Consider the following 16,878-nt stretch of genomic DNA (forward strand, 5'->3'; position numbering starts at 1 on the left):
CATGGGTGTTTCTATTTATGAGAAATAATGCATATAGGAATCGAGAACAAAATTTTAGAAGCAGAAAGTATATAATTTTTACTTAAGTGTTTCTATTTGTGGCCAAGTATTTCTAAATACCCTTCCCCTTATATCATCAGACTCATTTTGAAACAATATGTGTAAGTGGGGGACACTTACATTAAAGTCAGTGAAATCAGTTCTCATTATCTGGCTGAAGATTTCTTTGGGAAATTTACGGTAACTGCAGTATACTGGTGGTTTGTGGTGTTTTTTCCAGATATGTTACTTTGTTGGTGTATTTGCTTTATAGGAATTACTTGGACTTTGCTCCATGAGATGGATTATCAGAAATACATTTCTGTCAGACACGACTACATCCTTCTCCCCGAGGATGCCCTCACCAACACAACTCGACTTCGCTGGTGGCAGCCTTTTGTGATCAGCAATGGACTTGTGGTCTCTGGGGTAGAGCGTGCTCAGTGGGCACTAGACAACATTCTGATTGGTGGAGCGGAAATCAATCCCAGTCAACTGGTCGACACTTTTGATGATGGTAAGAAACAAGACATTGAGCAATCTTTCCTGTGAGTCTTCTGTCTGCTTATGTCTTTACATGAGTTACTATATGAAAAGCCTTTAGATGAGTTCCTAGCACATATTTACTGATCAACGAATGTTAGCTATTATTTTGCCCAATAGTTTATACATTTTCAAGGTTGGCTACTTGTTGAAATATCAACTAAGAATTTATGTTGAAATGTCAACTAAGACTTTAATAAATCTTAAAGACAATGTTTAATAAATCTTAAAGATAATCATTAAAGACAAAATGTCTCGCTCTAAGTATAATTTGAAATTTCAGTAGCCCAAAATAATTTCTGTTTCTTTAGGAATTTCTGTGCAGAGATACACATTGTATTGGTTTGAAAGTATACCAGGAAAAATTTTGCAATGGTGAAAGTTACCAGTCTAGCAATTACATTTTAAAAGTTGAGTAATCATTGTTCTAGCATTTAATAATCTTTTCTAGATGCGATTTCTCATCTTGGATTTATATATTATACCAATTAAATAAGATAAAAGTCAATCTTAAAGGGTAAGTAAAGAGCTAGAGCATAGACATTCAAGTAGTTCAACACTAACCCAATTAATTCAAGAGAATAACATGCCATATTGCTTCCAATTTACCTTAACAGAAGGCACTTCCCATGAAGAAAACTGGAGTTTTTACCCTAATGCAGTGAGGACAGCAGGATTCTGTGGCAATCCATCCTTCCACCTCTACTGGCCAAATAAAAAGAAGGACAAGACTCACAATGCACTCTCCTCCAGAGAACTCATTATACAGCCAGGATACATGATGCAGTTTAAAGTAAGGGGAAGCGGCTCTTCCAGATTCTGGCATTACATTTGGGGGAGGGGGTATAGAGAGAATCCTTATTTGAAAAACTCCAAGGAAATGATTGATTTCATTCATTAAAAGAGACTTTATCTTATGAATAAAAGAAGTTATCTTTCACAAAGACCTTTATCTTGTAGGATTATTTGAACACAGGTTAAAATCTAAGTGTATTGGGACATAGCAAGAAATGTAACTGTATTGTATCTCAGATATGTAATCTTGAGTTCACTTTTCCAAACTTGGAAATAAAAAGCTCAAATAGGCTCATCTGCCTATTAGTTTCTTTGTCTCTGTCCCTCTCTGTCTGTCTCTCTTCTCCATTTCTCTACCACTTTCTCTTTATGCCTATTTCATACATCAAGCCACTTTACTTCTTCATCTATCCTTTTTCATTATGTCTTTCCATTTTTCTTTTGTCTCTGACTTCCAAAAACGAACCTGTACATTAGCCCAATTGGAACTTCCCAAATCCTCAAAGATTTGAAAAGGACTCTCACTTCTTATAAAGGCATATTTTATTCATATAGAAGAATGGAAGGGAAGGCATAGGAGGTAATTAATAGACAATTAGAGAGAAAGATAAAGCAATATCAATTAATGTCTTTCTCACTGCAGAACACACTAAAAAGGGGCATTACAAGAAATGCAGTTTGTTACTAGATCATTTTAAAGAGACAGATCAGTTGTTCTAATACCCTTATTTAAAAAGATGTGCTACAATCACAATTAATAGTAAGAATCCTTATTAGTATAATAAAAATGTATTCACAGCTGGGAGAAGGGGAAAATGAGAACTTAATATGTATAGGGTTTCAGTTTTCCAAAATGAAAAATTCCTAGAGATATGTTGACAAAAAAAAAAGAAACAAATTTTCTGTTTTCCTCAGCTCTGTATTAAACTCTCCTTCAGAGACTGGAGGGTGAGGCAAGCCCCCCGAATGCTACCACTCCCTCAGGACTGTCTTTAACTTAGTGACATGAAGGATGCTCAAGGTCATGTCCAGTGTTACACCACCCCTAATTCCAAGCCACGTCCCTTAAGGCTTTCCCTCTACCAGGCTCACATCAGAGCATTTTTTGATTAAGTTGGTTGGGACCTCCTCTTTTGCTGCCTCTATCAACCCAGAACTGAAGAGACTGAAATTTTCTTCTCTAGCCAAGTCAATTTGTTTCTTAAAAAAAAAAGCTTGTCCCCAGAAATTTAATGGTAAAGTGTCACTAAATCTGCATTTTTACAGTCACCATAGAATGGTTACCTGCATATGTGTGGCTGAGTTGCTTTGCTGTGCGCCTGAAACTATCACAACATTGTTAATCGGCTACACTCCAATATAAAATAAAAAGTTTAAAAAATAAAAAAATAAAGTCACCATAGACTTTCTAAACACCATATCCAACAGCTTTCAGCTTTCACCCATTCCTCATTTTTCCTTTTCTTTGTACCATTTGGCACTCTTGTCCTTGTCTTCTCCAGCTCGTGAAATTCTCTTTGCTATTCTCTTTGGCTTCTGGGTTCTCTGCTGCTTCTCCTCTTACCTTCTTGATATCTACGTCTGTCTCATTTTTGGTTCCTCTTCTTCTCTCAACCTGGTAAATATCAGCATTTCTTAGTACTTCTCCCTGGCTTTCTTCTCTCTTCACAGACATTCTCACCTTTGGAAACTTCATTCATCCTCTGGCTTCAAATATCACATCTTTAAGAGCAACTCCCAAATCTGCATATCCAACCTTGACTGGCTCATCAACAGTCAATTCAGTACTTTTAATAGCCTGTGTACATTTCTACACCTCTGTCTTACTGGCACCTCAACTCAACATGTCTAACAGTGAACTTCATATCTTCCTGCCCCATGCCAACTCCTCTTTCTGATTTTCCTATTTCTCTTGATGGCACTGCCTGTCACCTATTCACTGGCTCTAAATTTTAATTTAGTCTTTGACTTTTCACTTTTCACATCTAATCAGTTACTACATCCTTTTAATTCTAATTCCCAGTGTCCCTGGCACCCATCCCCTCTCCTCTGTTTGCACTCTTACCACCTTTATTCTGGCCCTAATTAAATGAGTAGGCCATTGAGTAGTCCTTTGCTTTCTAATCTCTCTCCACTCCCACCTGTCTTCAACAACACAGTCAGATTGATCCTTACAAAGCACAGCTTTGAGCCCGTCATTCCACTGCTCATTAACCCTTAATGACTCCCCACTGCCTACCAAATTAAGATCAAACACCTTTGACTACAACTCATGGTCTGTCAAACTCAACCAATCTTTCCAACCCCCTCTACCAATATTCCACATACTCTACACTTAGACCAAAACACACCACACGCTGCACTCCAGACATGCCACAGTGCTTTCCCACCCAAATGTCTTTCTCCTGTCTCTACCTCTCAGACTCTTCCCATTCTTCAGGGACAGTTCACATACACTCTACCTGATTAATTCTTTTCTTTTTTTTTTAATTGAAATATATTTGACATATAGCATTGTGTAAATTTAGGGTATACAACATGTTGATTTGATACATTTATATATTGTAATATGATTGCCACAATAGTGATAATTAGCACCTCTATCACGTCACACAATTATCTTTTCTTTTTGTAGTTGGAATAATTTAGATCTCCCACTTCTGATGAACTATTTTCTAACCCACTTAGTAAGATTCAATCTCTCCTTCCTGTGAAGCACCACAGCATTTTATTTGTATGTGTTCTGGTTTCCATTTCCGCTATTGGAATATACTTTGTATTCTATCTCTGAAACCAGGGTTGTTTTATGAATAAGCGTATAGTCTGAAGTTTTTAGCATTAACCTTCCCTAGTATCAGCACTGAAATAGGACTTATTGATTGAGTAGATGATTAGAATTTAAATTTGAATCACCAAATTTTTCTAGCATTTATGCATTATTGATGATTCAAGCATTTAATTGCACATAATATGGAATGCTTTTATTCACATGGAAATGGAAAAAGACTAGGAATAATTATTAAGTAATTAAAAATTACTATTTTTAATTACAAATAAAAATTTAATGGTAGCATCAACGAAGATAGGATATCAATGAAAATGTTTTGAACCAATGATACTTTGTTTCTTTCCTTTAATTCTCCAAATACTGCTTTCCTTTTGACCAATTTATCTTCCCCAAATTTATGATTAATATGTTATACTAATTAAGTAAATAGAAATAGTATTTTTTTAACCTTAATTCTCGTCTCCTTGCAAAATGGCATGACTTTAACAAAGCTCAAAAGAATGTATTCTCGGTGTGCTGGCAGGCTGCTCTGTAAAAGCTTCTCTGAATACTTCTTGATTACTTTTCAGAGTCATAATGAAGAGAGATGGGATTTCTAATTAATGAGAGGTATTATTTAATCTAGCCTGACACATATCAATTGTTTGCTTGTTTTAGATTGTGGTGGGTTGTGAAGCCACTTCTTGTGGTGACCTTCATTCCGTAATGTTGGAGTACACTAAGGATGCAAGGTTTGTGAAATAATGTTTTACATTTCCTCCAAACGTGAATATAAAATTCAAATGTTTGTCTGTTTTTAAGGCAGCTGCTTACAGGGGAGCATTCTTATGTATTAAAAGTGGCAGTTCCTGTGTATACATGTAAAAATTTCATTTGTATAAAATTCACACATGTATCTTATTTTCAAATTTTCCCTTCAAACCAAGAAAAATCAATGTTATATTACGCTGCAGCCAACAAACTTTACATTGTAAGATAAGTAAGACACTACGTTTGTCCTTAAAGTAGAACCCTCTTTTATTCACGTTGCTTGTTCTCAACCAACCCTAATAAAAATATAGATCAGTGAAAGGTCTGAACATGCTTTAGCTAGAGTCACACCTCCTAAAGCATAGTAGCAGTACTGAGCATCAGTCTGACAGAGGAAGGTTGCCTTGTTGGTGCTGGCAGGCCTGCCTCTCACCACCACTTTGAAAAATGAATTATAGTGAGAAAGTCTGGGTAGATAGAGAACTTTGTCAATCGACTCCAGGTGTAGTTCTTGTAACAATATCAGTGGGAGGAAGTCGCTAGAATGCCACTCTGTTCCTGCCATCATTTTATTCTGTCATCTGTGAATATATTAATGTGCCTGTAAAGAGTTAGGATCTATCTCATACGAGGTAGTTTTCAATTTTTCTTTTTATTATCTGTAATTATAAATATATATAGGAAATAGGAAAGTCACATTAAAAAGTCTTAATTTAACCCAGCCGTAAAGCATTCCCTTGACATTAGACAGGTCATATATTTCTCTGAAGAGCTGTCTAATGCAGCCTTTTTGGTTTCTGCAGGTCCGATTCCTGGCAGCTCGTTCAGACCCAATGCCTTCCTTCCTCTTCAAACAGCATCGGCTGCTCCCCCTTCCAGTTCCACGAAGCCACCATCTACAACGCTGTCAACAGCTCCAGCTGGAAGAGAATCACCATCCAGCTGCCTGACCATGTCTCCTCCAGGTAGGTTGCATACTAAGGTAAACTTTGTGGCATCATCTGCCAGTCTCTGCAGAGCGCATACAATGAGGCGAGAGCAACTGATAAAATGAGGCTAGACTTTTAGTTGCAGCCCTAGTACCCTTTCCCCTCATCTCCCCCTCCTCTCACCAACCCATGCCCCTAAATGGCAATTGCATGTGCCAAGAAGAAATAGGATCTTGTTTGTAAATGATTCATAGACGTCAAATTTTCTTTTGATTAAATACCGCAGCACACACCAAACTCAATCACAGGCCCAGAGTCACAAATGCCCAAAGACTTGGACTTGGCACCGTATCTGCCCCAGTGTTCTGTGCTCCCAAGGGCTGTGCTGCTCTTCCCAGAATCAGTGCCCTCTGGGTTGTGCCAGGCTGGTTGGGTTACGCAAAGCTGCAGGGTAAATATAATGGCGCACAGTCTTCCTAGAGCAGCATTGATTTTCCTCAAAGATTTGAAAATGATACACCGCTATAGGGAAAATAGACAGGTTTATTATGGAACAGAATAGGAAATTCACATAAAACTTTCAGGGCTTTTGGGGTATATACTCCTAGAATGTGGGGGGTACACATTCACTCACCTCCACCAATTGGGTGCTTCGGGGAGAAGTTTGGGAAGCCCTTTTCTTAGAAATAGCCCCCATTCCCAGAGGCTGGATGCTGGACATAGCCATGGAAGATAACAGCCTCCTGAATCCCTTCTGCTCTCTGTGGGACTTTCAGTGCAACACAGTTTCGCTGGATCCAGAAGGGCGAAGAAACAGAGAAGCAAAGCTGGGCAATTGACCACGTGTACATCGGAGAGGCTTGCCCCAAGCTCTGCAGTGGGCACGGATACTGCACCACCGGCGCCATCTGCATCTGCGATGAAAGTTTCCAAGGTCAGAATCCCATTTTGTCCTTCTTGACACAGGAGACCATGGAGTTCTCCTCATCTCAACATGCGTGCAAAGGCTGCTAGGAAATGGATAGAAACTCCGGCCTGAGGGATTTGAGATAGATGATACACTCTTTGATCACATAGTTATTTACCTTTGGAATGAATTACCACGGGTAATTTTATGCTATGTTCCTTGAATTTTTAAAAATGCAGATTTTATCCTCCCAGGATATTCTATAGTACCTCACATTCTCCAACTTCTGTATTACTCCCTGCTCCAACCCCTACCTTTCACACTTGTTTTCCACTCTGGAGCTTTCTCCTGCCTGGCCTGGCTGCCTGTCCCTAGATACTGGACCAATATTCCTTCTCCCTGGACCTTTCCCGGTCCAGGGAGCGGCCACTGTCCTCCCAAGATGGAGACGACAATTCAAGATGTTCTGTTTCCCAGGTCACTCTGTCCCATACGAAAAAACCTTCATGGCTCAAAAAAATATACTTTTACTGCTTGAATTTCTAGAGGCTAACTGTGTATTTGGGGCAGAGTATTTAGTCAACTCCTAACATCCCAGGAGATTGCTATGTCGGCCTGTTTGAAGGCCTGCAGCCCTGCTTTCTTTTGATGCAATGTTTCTCATAGGTTTCAGCCTCTATGTTACAAAGTTCACTCTATCCAATTACCATTATACCCCCGGAGCCTAATAGCAATGCACAGTAAATCTTTTTTGAGTGAATCCTTACACTGCCTTATCCTTTACCATCTACACAGTATCCACCAGTATATTCAGCAGAGTCATTTAGTATTTATGATATTCCCCATAAATTAGCTATGGTTAATATCATTATTCCTACTTTACAGGTAAAGAAGCTGAGACTCAGGGAGGTTAAGTGACTTGCCTAAGGTCACATAGCAAGTACATGTCAGTAAGAAAACCAGAACTCAAGTTGTCCTTTCCAGTCAGCCTTGCTGTCTCTCAGAGCTGAGAGAGTTATCCAAAGAGGACCAAATTATATAGCTTCCCCAAGGGTACAATGGAAGAACCCATAGATTTGAATTGAGTAGAATCCATTTAGATTTCTTGACGGATGCTACTTCCTTGCCTCCAAGTGTAATGAGTATGGTAAATGTAGACCGCTGCACATCTCTGAGGTTAGAAATTACTTAGCTGCCATCTTTTTCCGCTGGTCTCATTACCACTCAGACCAACTGGGTCTGTTTGTATATTAGCTGGAGAATTTGAACTTTAGGCAAATGAACAAATCAAATGTCTCACAAGGAGTCCTAGGTGTCTGGAATTTGCCCTCTTCCCTGATCCAACAGAGCTATGACCTTTCGATTTTGAACTATTGTAGACATTGAGAAAAGTTGTGCTGTTCCAATGAAGGAGAAATGCGAAGACATACACATTAGCTAAAGTAGCACCTTCCTTAAATGGCCATATTTCAGCTCTGTGGTCTCTGAGAGACACTTCCAGTTTATTATTCATGTATTTATCCCAGCTTCATGATGGAATATTTTATATGTGCTCAATATTGTGCTAGGTGCTAGGATCCAACAATGAATAAAATATAGACTCTGCTCTCAAGAATCATCAAATATAAGAGCTAGAAGGAGAACAAGAACATGACTTATTTTCTGCTACAAAATCACGCTAGGGGACAAGAAATTAGGTTGTCTCTAATGCCAGCGTGAGATCACCCTCTGGAGACACGTCATTGGTAAACATACAGGCCCAGCCAGACGCTGTAGTTTTTTAACAATGGGCTTATACAAGAAATAAGCACATTAGCACCTACATATTTTAGTAAACATTGACTCAAAGATAATGGTATTTTTCAGCAACACAAGCCAATAATTACTGAAATAAAAGAGAAACATGCATTTCTGGGAGTCTGTATCTGCTTGGTATTTTGTCATTCTTACAATAAATCTGAAATTGATTGGATTAAATCTGAAATTGAATGCTTGTTCTTAATCTTTGATGATTCTGCGTGTTCCAGCTAATTTTTGCAACCATTCCTTTCCCTCTAGGAGATGATTGCTCTGTTTTCAGTCATGATCTTCCCAGTTATATTAAAGATAATTTTGAGTCCGCAAGAGTCACTGAGGCAAACTGGGAGACTATTCAAGGTGGAGTGATAGGAAGTGGCTGTGGGCAGCTGGCACCCTATGCCCATGGAGACTCACTCTATTTTAACGGCTGTCAAATAAGGCAAGCTGCCACCAAACCTCTGGATCTCACTCGAGCAAGGTAATACGACTCCCGGGTTGTAGTCCAGACATAGAATCAGTCACAACGCCTCACTGTCTGCTGTTAGCAATGATCATGAACTTTATGGCACAGGTGTCACTAAGCAGTGGAAACCTAAATATCATCCGAATTTGGTATGAAAAAGCATTATATGTTTTCACAACTCAGAATTATGCTTTGCTTAAATTTAGTGTAGAGTTACCTTGTATCTCTTCACACACACTGGCTGAGTGTTGGTAACATAGGCATAAGCCTGGAGAAATGGCCAAATATAAGAAACGGATAAGTGTATCCCATCAACACGTTGAACACCGTGAACTCACACAATGTTAGAGGCCAATTGTATCTCAATAAAGTTGACAAAAATAAATAATTGGTTATGAATAATCTATATAGATAATTTAATATGGACCATATGCAAGCATGTAAATATAAATGTGAATGTGAAGAAGATTCGTAGTAATGCAAACATACATATTCCTGTATTTAGCATATGTAGCTATAAAAGGAAGTGGAGGATCGATGGCTGGATGGATGGGAACTTTAAAAGTTCACATGATTTATGAGCTGCACGCTAATTCACAATAGAGAGGACAGAGAAAAAGAGACCCAAGAGGGTTCCTTCCCCACCTGCCCTTCCCAGCTCTACCACCTTAGCCAGAGCAAACACAGCTTATTGTCTGTGTAATTCAAGAAGAGATTCCAAGGCTTTATAAAGGTTGCAAAATACTAAACTACTCACTGAATGCTCAAAAGTGCATGAGTATTTTTGAGAATTAAATGTTGGGTTAGTGGGAATGTAGATGTTTACTTGAAGCTTAATATTAGTAATGTATTTTCAGGGGCAGAAAGGCAGATTGGGGGGCCTTCAATATGATAAACAATAAAAATATTAAAAAATTAATTCCTGTAGAGTAACCATATAACTAACCATAGATGCCAGAAGTTGTTGTGTCCACCCATCCCCAATTTTTTTCCTACCAAAAAGATGTACATAATCTAGATCAACCTGATGTCTTCCTTGACCCCATATATAGCTACAACTAGCCACTTAGTTAATGATTGCACACCATGTCGTACAAGTAACTTTGCTTTAAATTAATTAATGCATTTAAATAATACATTTACCAGTTTAAGTCAGGCTCTTTATTTGACCACCTGTTAATCACTAGGAATCTTACAAGGATAGATTTCCTATGTTTAAAAACTGTATCTTCTAAGGGTAAGGATGCCTGTGAAAAACAAAAGGACACGTCAAACACGATAACAGATATGGTCCACGACCTGTGTGTCTAACTCAGTTTTCCCTCTGCTCTGATCTCCAGACATCCTTTCCTAAAATAAACATGATGATTTATCCTTGTCCAGATTCTGTTCAGCTTGAAGCTATTTGTAAAAAGCACGTAGCATAAATACTGTGGTTTTATTTCTTGTCCTCTCCATGTCCTCAGCTGCCTATTTGGCCCATATCACTTTGCAGAGAACAGAAGGTGTTTCAGGAGAAATGCTCTAACAAGATTTCTAACATCATAAGAAGAAAAAAGATCTTTGAAAGTCAAAATTTTCACTGTGTAGAACACCAGCCTTCTGGGCTTATTTTTCATATGTATGATGTAAAAGATAAGTTCAGTAAACTGTCATTTATGTGACGTAGTCATAAGACTGGATGCTTCTGTTTTTACTATATTATGAACATGAAAATTATGGACTTTAGGAACGAGAAAGATAAAAAAATAGAAAGTATAACTCCTTGAATACTTCCTGACTTTTGTTTACACATGGTTTCCCCTGTGTTTGTTCAGCAAAATCATGTTTGTTTTGCAAATTGGGAGTACGTCGCAGACAGACAGCTGCAACAGCGACCTGAGTGGCCCCCACGCCGTGGACAAGGCCGTGCTGCTGCAGTACAGTGTCAACAACGGGATCACCTGGCACGTCATCGCGCAGCACCAGCCGAAGGACTTCACACAGGCTCAGAGGGTGTCCTACAACGTCCCCCTGTAAGCGGTCAGAGAGCAAAAGCATGGTGTCACACATGATCCTAACAATTAACAGTGTTTGGTGAAGTTACTGAACCGACGCCGCAAAAGTAGGTGGTGGCAGAACCAAGACTAATTCAGATCTCCAGAGTTGTGTTACCGTTTTCTGTTAGGACCACAGACAGAACTGGGAGGCAGGATGAGGGCAAGAGGGAAGAGAGAAAAACAATTAAATGCAAGGGTGCGCTGTGCGTATTTCCCTCCCAGTAACCAGTGTTTCTAGTCGTTTAGGAAACAACATTTTTAATCTTCTGCTGGGTACACCGGTTTAAAAATTTGCTGAGGATAGGCAGCTTAGTCAGTTTTGCCTGGCATGGTACCCCAGTGTCTAGTACGGTGCCCATCACATAGAAGGCACGTCACATTTGTTGACTAAAGATGTGACTCTTCCAGGTACTAGTGGAGCAAGGGGAAGGAGAGAGATGTAGAAGGATTGCAAATCCTTGAGTAGCCAATAAAACTTGATGCTGCTTAGGAGAATACTATGACCTAAGCAAATCTAAATGCCATACCCAAAGTTATGTTGATTAAGATTAGGCTATTGTAGTTGAAGTCTGGAAGTCACCTACCAGAAAGTTCTCTGTGTTCTAGTGTTTAACCTCTCTGTCCTTCTATCTGTGACCCAGGGAGGCACGGATGAAAGGAGTTTTATTGCGCTGGTGGCAGCCACGCCACAATGGAACAGGTCATGATCAATGGGCTTTGGACCATGTGGAGGTCGTCCTGTGAGTATCTGATACATAGCATCTCATGTGCATTTCAGAAAGGTTTGAAATTCCTTTGATATGGCATGCTCCTTAATTCAGTAAGAACTGTCCCTGATGAGAAACCCCCATGGGACCACTTTGGCTTATACTCTTCCACAATTGCAAACTACAGCTCTAGTCAACAGTGAAATAACAAAGCCCCAAATATAATTTAATATACCTTAGAAAACTTCAATAAGCAAAGGTTTATTTAAGGGTTTGACAATATTAATTAAATTGGATCGAACAGAAGTCTCCAGGTAAATGGGAAACAATGCCTACTACCAGATCTGAGTTGCCTTATAAAATGGAATGACATCCTGAAAAGAAAAAGGATCTGTACTGGTCGATGTACAGAGAGTATCACTAGGACATGTGCCCAATTACAAACACCTGTCCTAGCAACAGATGCCTGGGGCATTCTTCCATTTAATGACATGGTCAAAACTAGAACAAAGAATTTGTGGTTTCAGATTCCTCGTGACCAATCCCAGCGCCTAAGAAGTCAAGGGTGTTCCCCCATGGTTTCTCCCATAGAATAAAGTTGTCAGCGCTCTCACCTAACTGGGTTGACTGTTCCACAGAGAGATGACTTGCTTTTTCTCTAACAATCTAGTTCCTGTAGAACTGGAATGCTTATGTCTCGACGGGTTCGGACTGATGGCTCCAAGTGGTTGGCAAGGAGAGGCGAATCTTCTCGGTAGATAGGTTCAAATGTTCATTCTGTTTACCAAATCGAAAACGAAATCAGTCCCTTGGCTGATTTCAGTCATTTTGAAAGCAAATTTAAGTGATTAATTGGTAGGAAACCTACCAGATTTGTTTTCTTTCAATCATAGCCATGAGCTGAATTTTTCAGTCTTGAGTTAGCCCTCGTCTTAGTTTTCACTGAGGCACCTGCTTGCATGGCATCCATATCAATCCCCAAATCCAAGAGCAACCCGGTTCCTACACAAGCTCCCACTGTGCGCTCTGCTGCTTTGGACAACTTGCTGGGCTCTGCCTCCATAAGATAAAGTTGAAGTTTAAAGTAACAGTCCAGACTCACTTGAATCTATATTATGAGGCTGGTGTTTTACTTAGATTTTGATTTCCTCAGACTGCATTATTCCAGGAGAATAGACTAACCTGGGCTCTAAAACGAATGATGTATGGTAAGTTCAGAGAGAGAGATATCCAGACAGACCAAAAAACCAACCCTCTAGCCATTACGCTCTGGCTACTCTCCTTTCAGAGCAGCGCTTCTCAATCTGATTGAACATCAGAATCACTTAGGAGCTTTTGGAAGCATCAATGAGTGTCCCAATGTCCATGCCCATACCTACAGATTACTTGATTTAAATTGATCTGCAGTGAGACCTGAGCATCGGTCTTTTTTAAAAGCACCTCAGTTCATTCTAATAAACTGGTTGAGAATCAAATTTAGAGTCAATAACCAGTTTTTATCTTTCAAGTCTCTTGCCAAGACAGTTTACATTAATGGGGGCTTCCTGTGCCTGACAAAGCATTACCAACTTTTATGGAAAGTTCAAAGCTTGACAGTCCTCAATAGAAGGCAGGATGCTAATACTGACCTTGGGTAGATACAACAATTGTTAACATGTCATGTGTTTGAAAGGATATTTCTTATCCCCCCATCCAACCAAGCAATTGCAGTTATCCATTTTGGATTTCAAAGGCATATTATCACCACAGTTCCCTCCCATGTACTAAGATTAAAGAGTAGGTGGGGTCAGAAGTACAAATATACTCCCTGGTATAAAATAACCCCTTGACAATTTGGGAGCAGAACAGAGTTGACCTGCTGCCTCAGAGGTTCTCACCACACAGCTCCCCAGGGAACCTTCTGGTATACCTGCTGTTGGTATTAATTTTTATAAGCAGTAACCAGAATCATGATATTATTGCAAGAATCAAGGTCAGATTATATAAGATACCAGAAACCTAGCATTTCTGGTATTTTTCTGGAGCAATAATCTGTATTTATAAAGACTTCACTTTTATTCCATCTCCAGAATTTTAAGACTTCGAAGAATTTAGCACGTAGGCACCTGTCTGCTCTTATTCTGCATGATCGTTTCAAAGTCTCAGGGCACTAAAACATTTCAAATGGGAAAAGAGCATTGCCACACATGCAGAGTATTGCATGACTTGAGTTTTATTCAGTCTTCTTTTGGTGAATAATTTTAAATTATAACTTTACACGTGTAACCATAAAATTTTATATATTTATATAAATATGTGTGTGTATATATATATAATATGTTAAAATTTGTTAAAACTAAAGGAGTCACTTTGTTTTCCTTCTTTTTTGGAAAGAAGAAATACTTCATAAAGCTGAGTTCAATCAATGAATTGTTTAAAAACTACGGTACAAAGAAATTATATTTTCAGAACTATGTTTTTGATGTTTTGCTCTTGTCTTAGGATTTAATATTTCTATGCCACTGTATTCGTTCAAACTGCTTTTTTTCAGAAGAGTTGCAAAAAGTTTTAAGGCATTTGCTAGTTAATATGCCCTTAGTAGCTCTACAAAACAGTTACTTTAATTCATTCATTTGATGAGCTTAAAAATGAAGTTCCAGATAATTCAGAAAAATAAAATATAATAATTTTTCCAAGTGTCTTGCAACCAAATAAAGCACAAAGAAGCCAGCCAAGGTTCATGTCACAATTCACAAATATTACTAATTATAACTTTGCTGCAGTAGATGTATATCTAGAAATGGAGAGGTGGAATACTCCCATAAAGCCCTATTAAATTCAAAATATCCTCCTAATTAACTATACTTTTGTATAATAACACTTAGTTATAGGAACTAATAATGTTAACTCCTTAAGTGTGGAGGGAACAGGACGCTGAGGTGCATATCTCAAGAGATACAAGCCCTGCCTAACTGAGTGCTACAGATAGGGCAACTAATATGTTTTTTGCAACCAATGGTTGGGGGTATACATTTTTAGAACATATTTTCTTTTCTGAGTAAAGATTGGCCCTAATCTAGCTTTATTACCATAGTTTAGCTTTTGTGCATGTGCACTAAGGACACATGCTAAAAACTCCTAGAAAGAAAAACTGTGGTCACGCATGGTATCTTGAGTCTAACCTCAGTACTGCCCATATTAACCAAGAAGATACATGAGTTTGATGAGAAAAAAATGTAGCCCTTTTGAAAATATCTCAAGGTTTAGGAGTGTATCCTAAATGAGCAAGATAGAGAATATATTTTTAATTTAATGGTTTAATTCTAAAATACTCCATCCAGAAGGATTTGAGTTTCATAAATATGGATATACAGAAAAAGCCCCACACCATAAAGATAAAAACCACGGTTCTAGCATTTAACAAGCGAAGTCACTTATGCCTTATGCTTGTTTGAGAGTGTAATCTCCCCACTCTGATGACGTTTTTCAATAAAACCTGCACATGAAAAGCACTTCATGATGATAAGCCCTTGCTAATCTGCCACAGAACAGATGAACTGAATTGACAGATCACTTTTTTCCAGCCTCGCTAGCTTACCAAATGTCCTCATCCGTAAAGTCTGAGTGATGCAGCTTAACACAGTCATTGACAATCAAGCGTCAGAAACCTAATTTCTGTGAATTCATTGGCTAGTGTAGAATATTTGTTTTTCAGTAAATGTTTTTGAATACATTTGGGCAGATCCCTTACAAGATCCATGCTGGTGGGGTTCTTCTTAGGATAAAAGGGAATCCTTTGTCTTACTGCTGGGCACTCATCCTTCTATCCTAAGAATCTCCCTCGCCCAACTATGCATTTCATTCACACATCACATTTCCTGTGTACGTGTCTAAGTCACAACCTGTCATGTGTACAATGAAGCGGGCCAATTTTTGCATGTGTACCTTGAAAGCTAATTGCTCAGCAAAGAGTCAGCCTTTGTGAATTGATTTACTAAAAAGTGAATTATTACCACATTTGCTGAGAATTGGAAATGAATATGCTGCTAACTATGGTCCTAAAGGCATTTATCAGATTCTATAATATGAGTTCCATCATGGCCATTCCCTCATGTATTCATTACTAAGATACTGTCACATTTTTGGCACAAATGATTTATGGAGAACAGCATATTACATTTGTTGCAAAGCATATTTATCCTTTATTAAATTTGATTGTGTTGTTTGATATAGAGGACTTACGTATTTTTAAGAGCCCATTCCTTAATATATTCAGGAATAAGTATGTTCTAAAATGTAAATAATTGAAAAATCAAATAATAAAATTAATGGTAGTTATTAAACTATTACTTTCATATTTATACTTTATATGCAACATTTATGCCAAATGTAGTACTATAGCTACATGTACCTTGACATACGGTTATGAGCAAATATTGCATGTTGCATTACATAGAAAAGTTAAATATATGTATATATTAGGTATAGAAGAATAAGAAATAACTTCTTTAATTTTTATTTTCAAAAGAGATGAAAAATCCTATATCACATCTAAACCTGATCAGACTTTTATGACTAATCACAGTGCTGCATGTGTTGAAAGGCATTTTTTAACTTGTGTTATATTTCATTATTTGCTGTCATTGGTTTTCCACTAGAGTAAGGTAAGTCCTCTTACTAATTCCGGGGAACTGTTTACTAGTAGTTTCATCAGTGTTACCTACGTTAACCGAGAAGTTTTGTAGAAGACCTTTGCAACTGAAAAAAAAACCTGTGAAAACAAAGTTATATGTGATACTGAAATATACTGGAACACTTGAAACCTATATCATGTAAACTCGGAGTTCAGCCAAATTGTGGTAATTTTCTGATGTATACAATATGGGGCACAAGAGCATAGACCAGAGTACCAATCAGCATTCCTTCATTTGAATGTTTGACTCTGTGCCTGGGATTTTGTTAGGTGCTCTTGAAATGTTAACAGTTTATAAGTTTGTTATGAGGGGAAAGTGGAAATAGAAATGTGTGGAAAAGAGCTAGGGGCTTTGATTAAATGCAGTGTCTTTCAAAAGATCTCTTATGCTGGAGATGAGTGAGGATGCCTAGACTTCTTAATTCTATTCTAAGTTAATAAATGAA

At 38.3% G+C, this 16,878-nt stretch overlaps 1 protein-coding gene across 3 annotated transcripts in view; it reads left to right on the plus strand.

The window, feature by feature from the left end:
- Positions 1 to 16,878, plus strand: part of RELN (reelin) — a 528,909-nt gene that overhangs the window by 506,296 nt on the left and 5,735 nt on the right. For 2 of the 3 annotated variants that reach the window (XM_082473379.1, XM_082473378.1), the window contains exons 56-65: positions 314 to 556; positions 1,200 to 1,375; positions 4,823 to 4,896; positions 5,719 to 5,880; positions 6,621 to 6,778; positions 8,810 to 9,029; positions 10,832 to 11,029; positions 11,695 to 11,793; positions 12,431 to 12,514; positions 16,268 to 16,403. In XM_082473379.1, coding sequence (XP_082329505.1) covers positions 314 to 556; positions 1,200 to 1,375; positions 4,823 to 4,896; positions 5,719 to 5,880; positions 6,621 to 6,778; positions 8,810 to 9,029; positions 10,832 to 11,029; positions 11,695 to 11,793; positions 12,431 to 12,514; positions 16,268 to 16,397 — 1,544 coding nt within the window. In that variant the 3' untranslated portion in view covers positions 16,398 to 16,403. The remainder of the gene's footprint in view (positions 1 to 313; positions 557 to 1,199; positions 1,376 to 4,822; positions 4,897 to 5,718; positions 5,881 to 6,620; positions 6,779 to 8,809; positions 9,030 to 10,831; positions 11,030 to 11,694; positions 11,794 to 12,430; positions 12,515 to 16,267; positions 16,404 to 16,878) is intronic. The other variant, XM_082473380.1, reaches the window with a different exon arrangement.

This window comes from Balaenoptera physalus (assembly GCF_965194825.1).
Source record: "Balaenoptera physalus genome assembly, chromosome: 8".
In the NCBI taxonomy this organism is placed as follows: Eukaryota; Metazoa; Chordata; class Mammalia; order Artiodactyla; family Balaenopteridae; genus Balaenoptera; species Balaenoptera physalus.